This window comes from Centroberyx gerrardi, chromosome 9 (assembly GCF_048128805.1).
Source record: "Centroberyx gerrardi isolate f3 chromosome 9, fCenGer3.hap1.cur.20231027, whole genome shotgun sequence".
Taxonomy (NCBI): Eukaryota; Metazoa; Chordata; class Actinopteri; order Beryciformes; family Berycidae; genus Centroberyx; species Centroberyx gerrardi.
The window spans coordinates 17,942,309-17,955,564 of NC_136005.1; the positions used below are offsets into that span (position 1 = coordinate 17,942,309).

Sequence of the window (13,256 nt, forward strand, 5' to 3'; positions counted from 1 at the left end):
GCAGCTAGTTGCCAAGCAGTTTAGGTGTTTGCAGAGATTGTGAAGATTATGTTCCAGGGACCCCTAAATGAGAAACATTTTGTGGTCAGATATGATATAGTACAACAGTGCAAACTTTTTATATTGTAGGTGGGTAGATAACAGTGGGGAAAGTAAAGGTCTGTCAAAACCTACATTATCTCGCTGTGATGACTGCGACTGCATAGCGAATTGAATAGCAGAATAGCGAATTGCAATATTCCGCATTTTCCTGGGGCCCCTGGAATCCCTGGACCCCACTTTGGAAGCCATTGAACTAGAATGCCACTGGTCACATTGCAAAGGCAAACCAAAACAGTCCAGCGGCGGACCCCTCTCTCTCTTTCTCGAGCAGACTGGGACACGGCGCCCCCTAGCGGCCTGTCATGTTCCTTCCAGTCCGACCCCGCCCCCGCTTCGTCCCGCCTCTGATCCTGGAGGAGCGCACAGTTTATTACACGGGCCGATCTGAGCGAGCGGAGTTTTGTCTGTGGCTACAGAGCATTTCACACTATAAACCCCGCCTCAGCGGTAGTGGGTGGTCCAAATCAATCGCATTCAATCTCTAGCTTTGGCTACGTAATTTGTTTCCATGCCTCGTGCCCCGGTCCACGACCTGTCAATCAAGTCCAATATGAACGACTTCTTAATGCACCAAAGCAGCTGAAGGGACGAGAATAGCATAAGAAAAGACCGCAGGTAATATATCAATCTTGCTAAAATCAACATGATACTTACAGTCTCGTTGAAGCCTCCGAAACGTTGCATCTCATCCGATCCAGTGTCATATCACAGTAGCTTGTTCATCGACGGTTGGATGACGAGATCTGGTTTAGCGTTAGCTAACGCTATGTTAACATTAGCTGTCTAGCAAGCTAACGCTAGTTAGCTACTAAGCTAGTGTCAACGTTACTTGGTTACATTCGGGGCTATTGATGCTGTGTCAGTGTGTGATGTTGCCTCCTCCCAAGACTATAACCAGGGTACTGTCTGATATCAGAACTAGGTTAACAAGGTTAACAGTTGGAGACTGCCCTTGCTAGCACTTACCAATGTTATTGTTTTGTCTAACGTTACATTTATAGGTATTGGTAAAAATCTCTGGCCCTAAACCCAGTTTTGTAAATAGAGCTAACGCTAGCTAGCTGATGATAGCTAGAGGTGCAGTCCTAATCTGCTATTTAACGTTAGTAGCCAACGTTATGCTCGTTCCCCTTGCTTGCGTGATTCGACCAGTTAACGTTAACCAGTTTGAGATGCAACCTTAGCGGTGTTAACGTTAGCTTTCATCTCGAACCTTAACTAATGATGTTTACACCATCAGTGTAGTCTTGCGAAACTGGACAGGCGACCAAGCGAGTTAGCTAACGTTAACTAAGCTCACTGAGACATGTCATCACCATGCACCAATGTAATTTAATATGTTATGAGGACTTAACCTTCATTCATTCACAAGCGATTTCTAATGCCAATAGATGAGCAGTCAGAATTGGTTGATTCCCTTCTTGCAATGACATTGTAAATGTGACGTGTAGCAGCAACAGCATTTCAGAGGTGCTGTATCTTGCAGGTTGGCTGCGTTTGCAGCCAGGAGAGGAGAGGGTAAGATGCCTTCTCCATCTTTTACCCTCGATGCTCAGCTGAGATTTCATGACAAATGGCTGAAGATAGACTTACAGGTAAGTTGACTTATGTAGAGGATGGCTTTCTATTAAGATGGCACTTTGGATTTGTTAGGATTTAATGAACAACATGATATTTAATGTGTCAAATAATATATGACTGTTGTCATGTGAAAACCTTGCAATTCCAATTTTGGTGATTTTGATGTTTTCATTTCAATCAACCGATTACTTGGTCCTCTATGGGTTGAGAAAATTCTACCATCCTTGGGCTTATAACACCCTTTAAAAAACACTGGATAAAGTCTCAAATACATGGTGTTCAAGCTGAAAACAAGGCTGCTTCTCTTGGCTCCTGAAAAGTTGACATTTTGGAGATGTGAGGTTTTCACCTGACAGAGATGATATATTATTGACTATGTTCACATCAACATTCCCACATAGTCATATTCAATAGTATGGCAATGGCATAAGCTTTGTTTGGAATTTATGTCATTATTCCCAGGTAATCATATAGCAGCTACTATATCTGTGACAGTAATCCTGACTGTCTTTGACTATGCAAAATGACTGTATTGCTTTCAGACATTTGACTTAGAATTACACAAGGATTTTGGTTTAGGATTAGGTTTATTGCCATTATTAGATTGTTGTCAGTCTCATCGTGTCTTATTATGCTGGGGATGGACTACAAGACCTCTAAAATCCTAGGAGATGGTAAAAGTCTTTTCTCTCTATATTCAACTTTTTTTTTCAAAGAATTTCTTGCGATGGCGTCAGAAAGGTATGCAAATTACATGACCCAGATCTGTAGCCATCCCAGAAACAGCCAGCCTCAACTCGCACAATCCTGTTTTCATGAGATGGTCAGAATCAAAGTTCAGAGTTGGATAGGCAAGAATTATTAGGCTGAATCTGTTGCAGTAATCAGAAAGAACCTTGTGATTGTAGAGGACACACACCTGATCACTTAGACATTTCTGTAAACACCAGCAGCATTCGGCTTCTTTGCTCACAGAGAATTCATATTTTTCCTATGTTTTTCCCATGTTCATGAATTTTTGGTGGCAAGTCAAAGCAGATAGATGTAGCGTATAATTATCTGGTAAGCTAGTGGAGATTGGAAGTTGTGAAAACAAACCATGTTATTAGTAATTATGAGGGCTTTGATGAATATGATGGACTTAAAAAGTTTGGGAGACATGAGATTGAGTCATTAACCCTCACATACTATAAAATGGTCTGTGCAGCAAGCTGTCTGCTCTCACCTCCCCAAAATTTGTTGCAACTGGTCTGGATTCACCCTGATTATGAAAATTAGTTGGGATCGCCAATTGAGTGTTAAATTGGGGTAGATGTGTCATGTGTTGTCAGTATTTGAGCTCTCCTTAGTCCAGAAGGCCGCACAGCCTTAGTGTTGCATGTCTGGTCTGGTGTCATGTTTGAGTTTACATGTTGTTGACATTTGAGAGTTAGATCCTTGAAAGCAAGAGTTGGCTCTCCACCAGTATTTCTTAGTGAAGCAATGTTGTGCATGAATGTGTACCACCAGGCTGATGATCTTTATTTACACCAGATGGATACTTGAAGCAGTGGGAGCTGAGAGACGAAGAGGCATTTCTGACCTTCATTTTCCACCTATATTTGATATTTTTTGGTTGGACTTTATTTTCTTACAGCACATTTTTACCGTTTGGAGAATGGTTCCAGAAAGGATAGGCTACAAAATACTGAATATGGATAGAATTTCAGTATTTTTGATGGATATGTGGGTCTGTGTGACAACTACAGATTTACAACAGTAAAACTGGACTCTAAACTCGTTGTATTGCACTGATTGGATTCCATAATTGTGTGAAACAGCCTCATTCCTGAGCACGGCAAAAGAGAAGACCTCTGAACTGATTATTATTTTTTAGCAGATTTACGTAAGAAGGACTTTTTCATTCTGAAATTGAATGGCAGAGCTCTTGGTAGAAGGAGTAACGGTATGCAACAGCTAAATACTAGTGAAACTGATTTGGAAACTTAACGGGTTTGATTATTTCTACAGTATAGTGTTTAAGTATAAGAGACTAATAACTTGAGTTGTGATGTGACTAAAAGTCAAACAGTTTGAAGAATCTCAAACTTGATGCGGATGGAAATTTCTAGGTTTGGGCTTTTATTTTTAAACATTTGTAGAAAAGTAGCAACATTCTCTTTGTGACAGGAAGCTATGGGATTATAGGAAATGTGGTCATGTTGAAAAACACCAGCACTAACAATACCACTAGTATGAGATAGAAGCTGCCAGTTGTCTTGACTATGGTCTCATTTGTTTATGGTAAATACACCAAGGTATCATAGTTAAAAACTAGTAGTTAGTATAGTATAGTATAGTTTTAAAAATGCTACACACAGACGTTTTTAAACAGGAGTGTAATACATTCAAATAATGCGCCAAAAGTTAAGGTGTGGGAGGAACATTGAAGTGACAATATAGCACCGAAAACAACTCATAATGCAGTCACATTAGAGCCATCTTGTATCATAATTTATTGTCATTTTTGGCTGTGATTTTAATGCTCGAATAATGTGATAATAACCTTATTATGACGTACTTAACTAAACTCACAAAGCAAATAAAGATGTGAAAATTCATTGAACATTTAAATGATTAAATTGGAGTTATAAATGTTGTCCGTGCTGATTTTTGATTATTTAAAATTATTTAGTGAAAAAAAAAAGCATTTATTTTTTTGTCTTTTGGCAGCGGGCGTTCTCTCCAGAGGGACTGAGTGAGATGTGGAATGAAATGGTAAAGGATGAGGAGATAACTTTCAACGGAGAAGAATCAGCTCACCCAGGTATGGCACTGTGAGATTACGGCACTCATTTACTCCTCCACGTTCATGACAGATTTACACATTGCTGCCTGTTTATGATGACATGGTCAATTTTATGAAAACTTCCATGATGTCTTAAGATGAATACTTGTGAACCAGGAACAGGGACGGCACCTTAATCTCGTTGAATGAAAAAACGAAGACATAAGGAAAAGCTCTGAAGGTTAATATCAAAATTTCTTTTGACTCTCTAGAGGACTGCACTGATTGCTTTGGAACTCAGAAGAAGGATGAGTCCAACGATAAAGAGAAGAAAGAGGAGGAGGAGACGTCAACATCTGTCCATCACTCCATCATTGAGACCTGGGACTGGGGGCGGCAGCCAGGTGAGAGGGCTACATGAACAAGGTTGATATTACGCAGAATAGCTACAAAATGATTATACAAAATATTATAATCTGATCTACAACTGTGCTGCCCTGTTCTCCCGCTGTGGCTTTTGTTATTTTACCCCCTGCGGTTTGCAAATACAGAAACTAGTACCGCGTTGGCAGCAGACGGTTTCACCACATTGAAATGTGTCTTAGATATTGGGATACTGACCATTTCAACACATTGGCCAACCTCTCAGTTTATCCAGTCCAAGTCTGTCAGTCCCTGCTGGTGTTTGCATGTTTTGCTGGCACGTGAGGTGTGGAAGAACTGAAATGACTACTTGCAGTCTGCAGGCCTGAGTGGTTATTTTTACCCCTCTGGAGTCTAATCTAGGTAGCCTCTATAATGTGGTCCAACGCTGGGTTGTCTCTCTGCGCCAGGCTGTGTTTACTGGCGGGACTGGGTGGGACGGTGTTATGGTGGCAGGAGATAAGCGTCAGGTGGGGGGTGCGGGGTGGGGGGCTACATGGTTAGCAGTTGCTGTTTTTGCTGGTACATTTTCATTGACTGAGCCAGGAAGTCACACAACCTAACTGTAATGAGTTATGTATTGTAAGTGTTCTTGCTGCTCTGACTGTACAAGAGCAGTACAGTGAGTGTAATTGGATCGCTCTGTGCGCGAGTGCTCTGTCATTGATGCTTAAAGTTCAAACATCATAGCCTACTTCCTGCTTTTCCATTGAGTGCTCAGATGATGTAGAATATGTTGGTCTCAGCAGTTTGTCTAACACATACAGCCTAGTCCTGACCTATTGTTCTTTAATTAGGATCCTTTAAACAGAGCGCTGTAGGGATACATGACAAAAGCCTTGCCCTGATTCCTAGCAGTGGATGCTTTTCTTACCTCTCCTTTTAATCCTAGATCTTTTATGAAGAGGAAATGATATACCCCGTGATTTTGTCAGTGCTCAAGTTATTTTTTTCGCCTCGGGTAATGTATAATAAATAGGAGGAGACTTTGTCTGGAATACATATCTGTCCTGACAGCCAAGGGCAGCTGACTATAGAGCGTGGCTCACAGAACTTCAGGCCAGTCTAGCTTATATAAAGCTTAAGTGGATTTCAGATCTGCTATTTTGGCCTATCTTGTCTTCCCTGCAGCACTGCTGTATAGGGACATACTAAAGCATTTTCTCTTGCATCAAATCAGAACAATGGACTGGCTGTGATGAAGGACAGCGGGGAAAAATGTGGAATGTGGTGGAAAAATAGTTCTTCATGTCAAAATAATTGTGTTAAGGCTAGAAGTAATAAGCTTATGTGAAATACGACCCTTTCTTGCAACACCACTGCAGTGCTGATCGTTAGTGTGATGGTGAAAAGCTGTGCTGTAGTTACATTTATGATTATACAATTATGAAAATGTTGTATAGGCCAACTTGGTTGATCAGAAACCATTTTGGATGCAGAAGTTCATAATTTTAGTCTTTTCATGCATCCAGATTTCACATTACTGAAATGTGTGAATTATTTTATAAAATCCATTTTAAGTTAGAACTCTGGAAACTAAGTCAGAGCGGAGTTTGTGAAGGGTGGCTCTGATGAAAAAGGAAATATGAGTGAGAGCTTTATAAGTTAATGGGCGGGGAGTTGCATTGCTCTAATGATGGTGCTAGCCAAACACCCACTGATTGATTCATTTTTTAAAATGAAGAAACAATGATTATAGAAAGAGATTTCATCGCCATACTTACTGTAAACTATTGAGAGCATTGTGTATTTTTTTAAAATTGCTAGTATGATAATTCTGTGGTAAAGACAAACTTACAGAACATTCTATATATGTTACCTTGAAAACAAGCCCCCAGTGCATCATGTTAAGCTTGTTAAGAGTTGTCAGTCAAAATGTTAAGGCCAGAGTCATTAAAACTTCATAGTATGTTTTAAGTAAAGGTAAAGGCCTCTGATGAGGTCTATGTATACCGCGTGTTAGTTGGTTGGTTTGTTCATTTGCAGTACAGATACAAAATTACAAAAACAAGTTTTTGATGCTGACTGTCAAGACGATATGAATACAGATTCATGTTGTAGTCCACAAAGAATTGTGAGGATCTTTTTACCTCTAGTAGCCATATTGTAAAGATGTTGAGTCAGTCAGTCTCTCCAGGAATTTGTGATCAGCAACTCGTTGCAAATGCTGTCCTTGCTTGCAATTTTGTCCTCATAATTATAGTCAGGGGAAATTAATCCAATGCTATGTATTTTGCATTGTAATTGCATTGTGTAGAGTACCAATGACAATTTCTGTTGTGAAGTGCATTTAGAATGGCTAGACCTAATTTAATTTTCCTGATAAATAGCATTAAATAGTATATAACCAATATTGAGGTAAATATGAAATATGACATTAGAAATGAGGAAATTGCTTTTACAAATAATTTTGTACTTAATACTTCAAGAGAAGAGAGAATTCCCGCACACTGTCCTTTTACTTGCAATAAACTTTATTACTGATACAACGTTTGGGTCCTTAGACCTACATCAGGTAAAACTGAGGAACAAAGAACATTCCAGACAGATATAGCCAACACCTCCTCAGGTGAGGCCAATCAGGGACCATGAGCTGTCAGGCAATCAGTCCCACAGTCTGTGTGCATTTAGCCAATTAGAAGGCACAACCCACCATCAAAAGTGGACATTCCACAATCTATGATGGATGGCAACTACATAAATTTATATACAAACATTAAATCATGTAGTTAAAGTTGAAAACAATTAATCCAAAATCATCTCTTCCATAATGACAATAATAATATTAGGCTAATGGTAAATCTCAGGGTAACATTATCATAATTTCACTGTTTAGGCTACCCCATAAATATACCTCTAAATAGGCAGTAGGTTACCACAATACAAAATGTACATAGCCACATTCAATCATATAATAGTAGAAATAAAAAATAGGAAAAAAAATTTAAGAAAAAATATGAATATAGAAAAATACATTTAATCTCACAATTGAAATGCATTGAATCTCACAATAGAAGTACATAAACATAGGGATGATGAAGACAATGTGCAAAAATCATCCAAACAGGGCTTCAATACCTGGGCAATAGAAGAAAATTCATAAATTTATAAATCTAATAACAATCAAATAGGAATCTGTCCTGGCTGATCCCATACAGAACTAATATTCACAGCATCACATTAAGTAGCAACTCATCATTAAGACCTTTGGGGGACAATGTCTGTAATGTGAAGATCCAAAAAGCTTCACATCTCTTCAGTAACAAGTCATGGTCACCACCTCTAGGTGGCACCTTTACCTTCTCTATACCATAAAAATGTAAGGAAGAGATGTCATGCTTTTTATCATTAAAGTGCATAGCAACAGGATAATCATGGTAATTTCTGCGTATTGCACTCTTGTGTTCACTGATGCGTTGCTTCAATTTTCTACTGGTTTTACCTACATATGATAAACCACAAGGACAACGCAACATGTAAACCACATGAGTGGAAGAGCAGGTAATCACACTTTTGATAGGGAACTGTTTGCCTGTGTGTGGATGACTGAAATGTGTAATCTTGGAGGTGTTGTTACATTGTGCACAGTTACCACAGCGGTAATTCCTATTGGGGAGAGGGCTGAGAAGTGTCTGAATGGGTTGTGCAGGTCTATTCTTACGTGCAAAATACGCATGTACCAAGTAGTCTCTCAAGTTGCGGTCGCGTTTAAAAACAAAGAGGGGGGGATCTTGAAAGACAGTAGATAGTTCTGGATCTGACTGTAGAATGTGCCAGTGCTTTTTAAAAACTGACTTAATAACGTGTGAGTTGGGAGAATATGTAGTCATGCATGTGACAGAGAACTTCTTCCTGTTTTTATTGCTGGTACTTAAAAGTTCAGAGCGAGGTTTTTGGAGTGCTATGTTGTACGCTTGGTCCACCCAAGACATGGGATATCCTCGCTGAACAAACCTGGATTTCATTTCACTAGCTTTTTTCATAAAATCTTCAGTAGAGTGACAAATCCTTCTTAGTCTATAGAATTGGCTTTTAGGGAGACCCTCTTCAGAGGTGTGGGGTGGGAGCTGGTGGCCAATAAAAGTGTGTTTTTATCTGTCTCCTTCTTATACAAGGTGGTGGATAACAGACCAGCGCTCATAACCCTCTCATAACCCACATGTCGAAAAAGTGTACCTTTTCTTTACTATAGTCCATAGTGAAATTTAAGTTACAATCAAAACTGTTCAACAATGTAAGAAAATCCTTCAATTCGTCAATATTACCCTGGTAAATACAAAAAACGTCATCAATATAACGGTACTTGATACTTCAAAAGAAATTTTCATGCCATCATTCCATGTGTGTGACAGTGTTTTCTTTGCCCCTTTCCTGTACGTGTGTGTGTGTGTGTGTGTGTGTAGATGAAAATGAGTTGAAGGACTGTCTGATGGTCTTGGTTGACGACCAGCAAAAGCTCTCGGGCCAGATGGCCAAGAGCACCCTGTCTGCCCAGCGCCTGCGCCAGCGCCTGGTCATCCTGGAGCGCTACCTCATCTCTCTCAGCCACAGCATGATGGAGGAGAAGTACAAGGTCCGCTGGAAGACCCCCCCCAGCCCACCACTGCCCGCCGTTGATAATAAGAGGTACAGTAATGGAGAACTTAAGTTGACTGGTGAAACTGAATTGAATAGCAGCTGTGATCTCCAGTGAGCCCCGAGAATGACAAAGATCAGGCAATTTGTCCCAGGTAGCATGCTGAACCTGGCTCTGTGACTGGCAATGTGTGGCAGAACCATATAGTATTATTATATTAGGAGATCCTTTTCTCATAACAATGAGAAAAGATCTTATTACGGAAAAACCTGGAGAATTTTGTTTGTCAAGATGAACGCAATGCGCTTCCATAATTTCTATACTTTTGAAAAACAAAATTGTTGTCACTTTGCCGGTTTTCAAACTTTTAACTCTCCCGCTCCAAACAAATGTGCTTGCTGTGAGCAAGTCGTAGAATGCAATACTCCACCCCAGAGTCTCTTGTGATTGGTTCGCTCACTCTACATGAAAGCGTATTGTGCAAGACTACCGTAACCTTTTGCGTGCTTGACCTGGGAATCTTATGGCTTTTGTTCACACCAGCGTCGCAAAGGCAGATTCCTGGTAAATTCAATAGGTCTTGAGGGGGGAAAGTGCCGGATGAACTTTTTCAAAGTAACATCTCCAGCTCCAATTTATATATATATAACCCCGACACAGAAAATTTCTCATGCTTCCATGACTTCTGCTGTACTGCCTGGTGTATGAACGCACACTGTATTTCCCTTATGCAGGGCTCTTAAGCTCTTAAGTGCAGTCCCTTCTGCATATTATATAGCGCCAGAAGCAGCGTGAGGTAGTGTTTTTTTCCCCAGAAATCCCACCTCACTGCTGTGACAAGCCAATCAATGTTTCTGTGGTGTCTCCAGCCCCGTGGTGCGTAGTTACATTTTGTACAGTGTGTGTCTCCTGGCCCTCTCTGCAACCCTCTGTGATAAATTAAGCATTAGGGCTCTGTGCAGCCTAAAGCGTGCATACTGCAATTCCCCTAAGCATTGAGCATTGCAAAGAGCGTTGCACACAAATGAATGAACAAACAAACCAACAAACACACACAGCCCGGCTCTTATTGAGGTGCTCTCGAGCACCTAATAAAATGAAGAAGAATTATTCATAATGAAAATATAAGAAGAAAAACGTACATAGACCACTTGACAAACATTAAAACCTCATACACTAAGGGGCTTATGACTGATTGAGTGTTGACAATATTCTCCAGATAGGTGATGTATTCTAATCTCAATGAACAGTTCATCTGCAGTTTGAGTTGATCCATGTGTGTTTGCCTTTGTTATTTCAGCCCTCGCCCGGCCAGTAAAGGTGTAGAAGGGTTGGCCAGAGTCGGCTCCAGGGCAGCTCTCTCTTTTGCCTTTGCTTTCCTGCGCCGAGCCTGGAGGTCAGGTAAGCAAATCCCAGAATATTGCCAGTGAAGACACTTGGCGCCCTAGTAGTGGCGATGGATTGGTAGCTGCTGCCATGGTCATGGAGCTTTGCTTGACAGCTGACTAACAGTGTGTTGCACAATGTTACAGGCTGCTCAGGGTAAACAACACAACATATTGTGCAATGCTGTGTCTTTAGGATTGGCCTGCGGTGTCGGCTGGATGACGGACCGTGTGACTTTTTGTAGGATGGGGCCTGGGAGAGGTTGTCTGGGCCTAACCAGACTCTTCGTCTCTTGGACCCAAAGAGTCTAGATTCAATTTGCAAAAGTTTTATATAGACTGTGCAGGCAGAACTTGAAAATAAATGCATTCAGTGCTTGGTCCAAATGATGGGCAGCAGTATTTATGTTTGCCATATTGTTGTGCAACGTGATGACACTGCCTACGCTCATTTGAGTGACATATCTGGCAACCAATAAAACCTAATGCTCAAAGGTTGAGCGCATTCCGATTAGAGCACATTGTTCTCAGGTTTCTAGACCATCACCATCCAGCTACAGCTGGATGGGAGGTCCAACTCGCTAGGCTGAGGGAGAGGGACTGAGCCTGTCTGCCTGTCAGCAGTTCCTGCCAGTCTTTTTGAAAAACTTCCCTAAAGATGCCAAGGTCAGAGCCTCCTGTGTTACAGGGCTTTTTTTGGTAAACCCCCTACTGCTTTGGGATGAGTGTACCCAACTTGAAGAATGACCATTCCGGCCTGGGTGAAGCAGACTCCACCACCAGCACCACTGAAATAGGATATCCCTCATTGTAGCCAGACAGATGTGGAGCTGACATTTCACCTAGATGCGGAGAAGTTAAATGACGCTCAGCTGCCAAATTTGCTAATCATTAGAGTGACTTATGTTTCATTTGCAGAACCTAATAGTGTGTCATTTGTGGTATATATGGTATGTTTTTTACATCAAAATATATACACATCTGCAGGTTCTGTAGTGTCTATATTAGTTTTAAAGCCCTTCCTTGTTAGCTTAGCAAGTAGAGATGCTCTTTTTGTTATGTATGCTGATGCGAGGCTGAGTGCAGCCTGTCCACAGGGACTGGGTGGGAACAAAGTGCCTGGCTCTCCTCTGTAACCTTCCTGTAACATGAGCAGCACACACACAGTTGAGCCTCTGGCCCTCACCCTCAGTCTAGCTGCATTCCTTGAATGTACTGTAATAACAACAGAGGGGTAACATAAATTCTCTCACTGTGATTTCTTTAGCGTTTTTTCACCCGTCACCTGCTGAATGAACACATTTCTAACACCATCTGAGCATTCTTAGATCTTGCAGAACTTGCTGATGTTGTTGGACCTGCTATGCTCATGCTCATTCAGTTCAACTGGTCACCAATCCATTAAGCATTATAGATTCAAGTTTATTATCTGGTGTCTTTGTGCTGATGTGCAAATAAAACTAAAGCCTGTCACCAATGATGGCATGTCTCAAAGGCCTGGTGATTTTGATCGTTGAAACAAATAAATGCTCTGGCTATTTTTAAAGGCTTTATAGCATTTTCCAATGTATTCCTGAATGTTTTGAGGTCTCATGTTGTACTATTGCCGGGTTTGGCAAGCTATATATTCTGTACTTTAGAAAATCCTCTATATACTATGATCTAACACCTCTGCAATCCATTTGTTAAACATATCGGTGCTTTGGTACAGGTGATGATGCAGATCTTTGCAGTGAGCTTCTCCAGGAGTCTCTGGACGCCCTGCGGGCTTTACCAGAGGCCACGCTGTTTGACGAGGGAACCGTATCGTCGGTGTGGCTGGAGGTTGTTGAGAGGGCTACCAAGTTCCTCAGGTCAGTCGGTAACTCGTTGGTCGCTGTGGTAGTGGTACAACCTTATAATAATAGTGAAGCAGCATGTGTGATTCCCATATATTTTTGTCTCCTCTGGGACCAGTGATGTACATGGAAGTGCTAGTGCCAAAGGCAACATTCCTCTGCAGGACCAGCACCTAGCCTTGGCCATTCTGCTGGAGTTGGCAGTACAGCGGGGCACTCTCAGGTATAGTCCATTTAATTCCTAACCATATACGTGCTTCTCTGCTCATGCTGATATCCTTCAGCAATTGAAATGATACTGTTTCCTCACTGTTTACTCTGCCTCTTCTTCATCGTGTCCTTTCCAGTCAACTTCTGTCCGCTGTTCTGCTGCTGCTGCGCCTGTGGGATAGTGGCACCAGAGAGATGGACAATGAGCGGTCCACCCAGGGAACCAGTGCTCCTCTGCTGCCCCTCCTACAGCGCTTCCACAACATACACAGTAGCAAGGAGGAGCCCATTCCCGAAGAAGAAACTGAGGTGAAAATTTCCCCTACAAAAACACGCCTCTGTATATCTCACAGCAGTGGTTCCCAGTGATCACT

General features: G+C 41.3%; 1 protein-coding gene across 1 annotated transcript in view; it reads left to right on the top strand.

Moving 5' to 3' along the window:
- The first annotated feature begins 630 nt into the window (after window positions 1–630).
- herc2 (HECT and RLD domain containing E3 ubiquitin protein ligase 2) overlaps window positions 631–13,256 on the top strand; it is a 50,449-nt gene continuing 37,823 nt past the window's right edge. Inside the window, exons 1-9 of the mRNA XM_078285479.1 lie at window positions 631–717; window positions 1,589–1,697; window positions 4,396–4,489; window positions 4,723–4,854; window positions 9,277–9,499; window positions 10,750–10,850; window positions 12,546–12,687; window positions 12,791–12,895; window positions 13,020–13,191. Coding sequence (XP_078141605.1) covers window positions 1,626–1,697; window positions 4,396–4,489; window positions 4,723–4,854; window positions 9,277–9,499; window positions 10,750–10,850; window positions 12,546–12,687; window positions 12,791–12,895; window positions 13,020–13,191 — 1,041 coding nt within the window. The 5' untranslated portion in view covers window positions 631–717; window positions 1,589–1,625. The remainder of the gene's footprint in view (window positions 718–1,588; window positions 1,698–4,395; window positions 4,490–4,722; window positions 4,855–9,276; window positions 9,500–10,749; window positions 10,851–12,545; window positions 12,688–12,790; window positions 12,896–13,019; window positions 13,192–13,256) is intronic.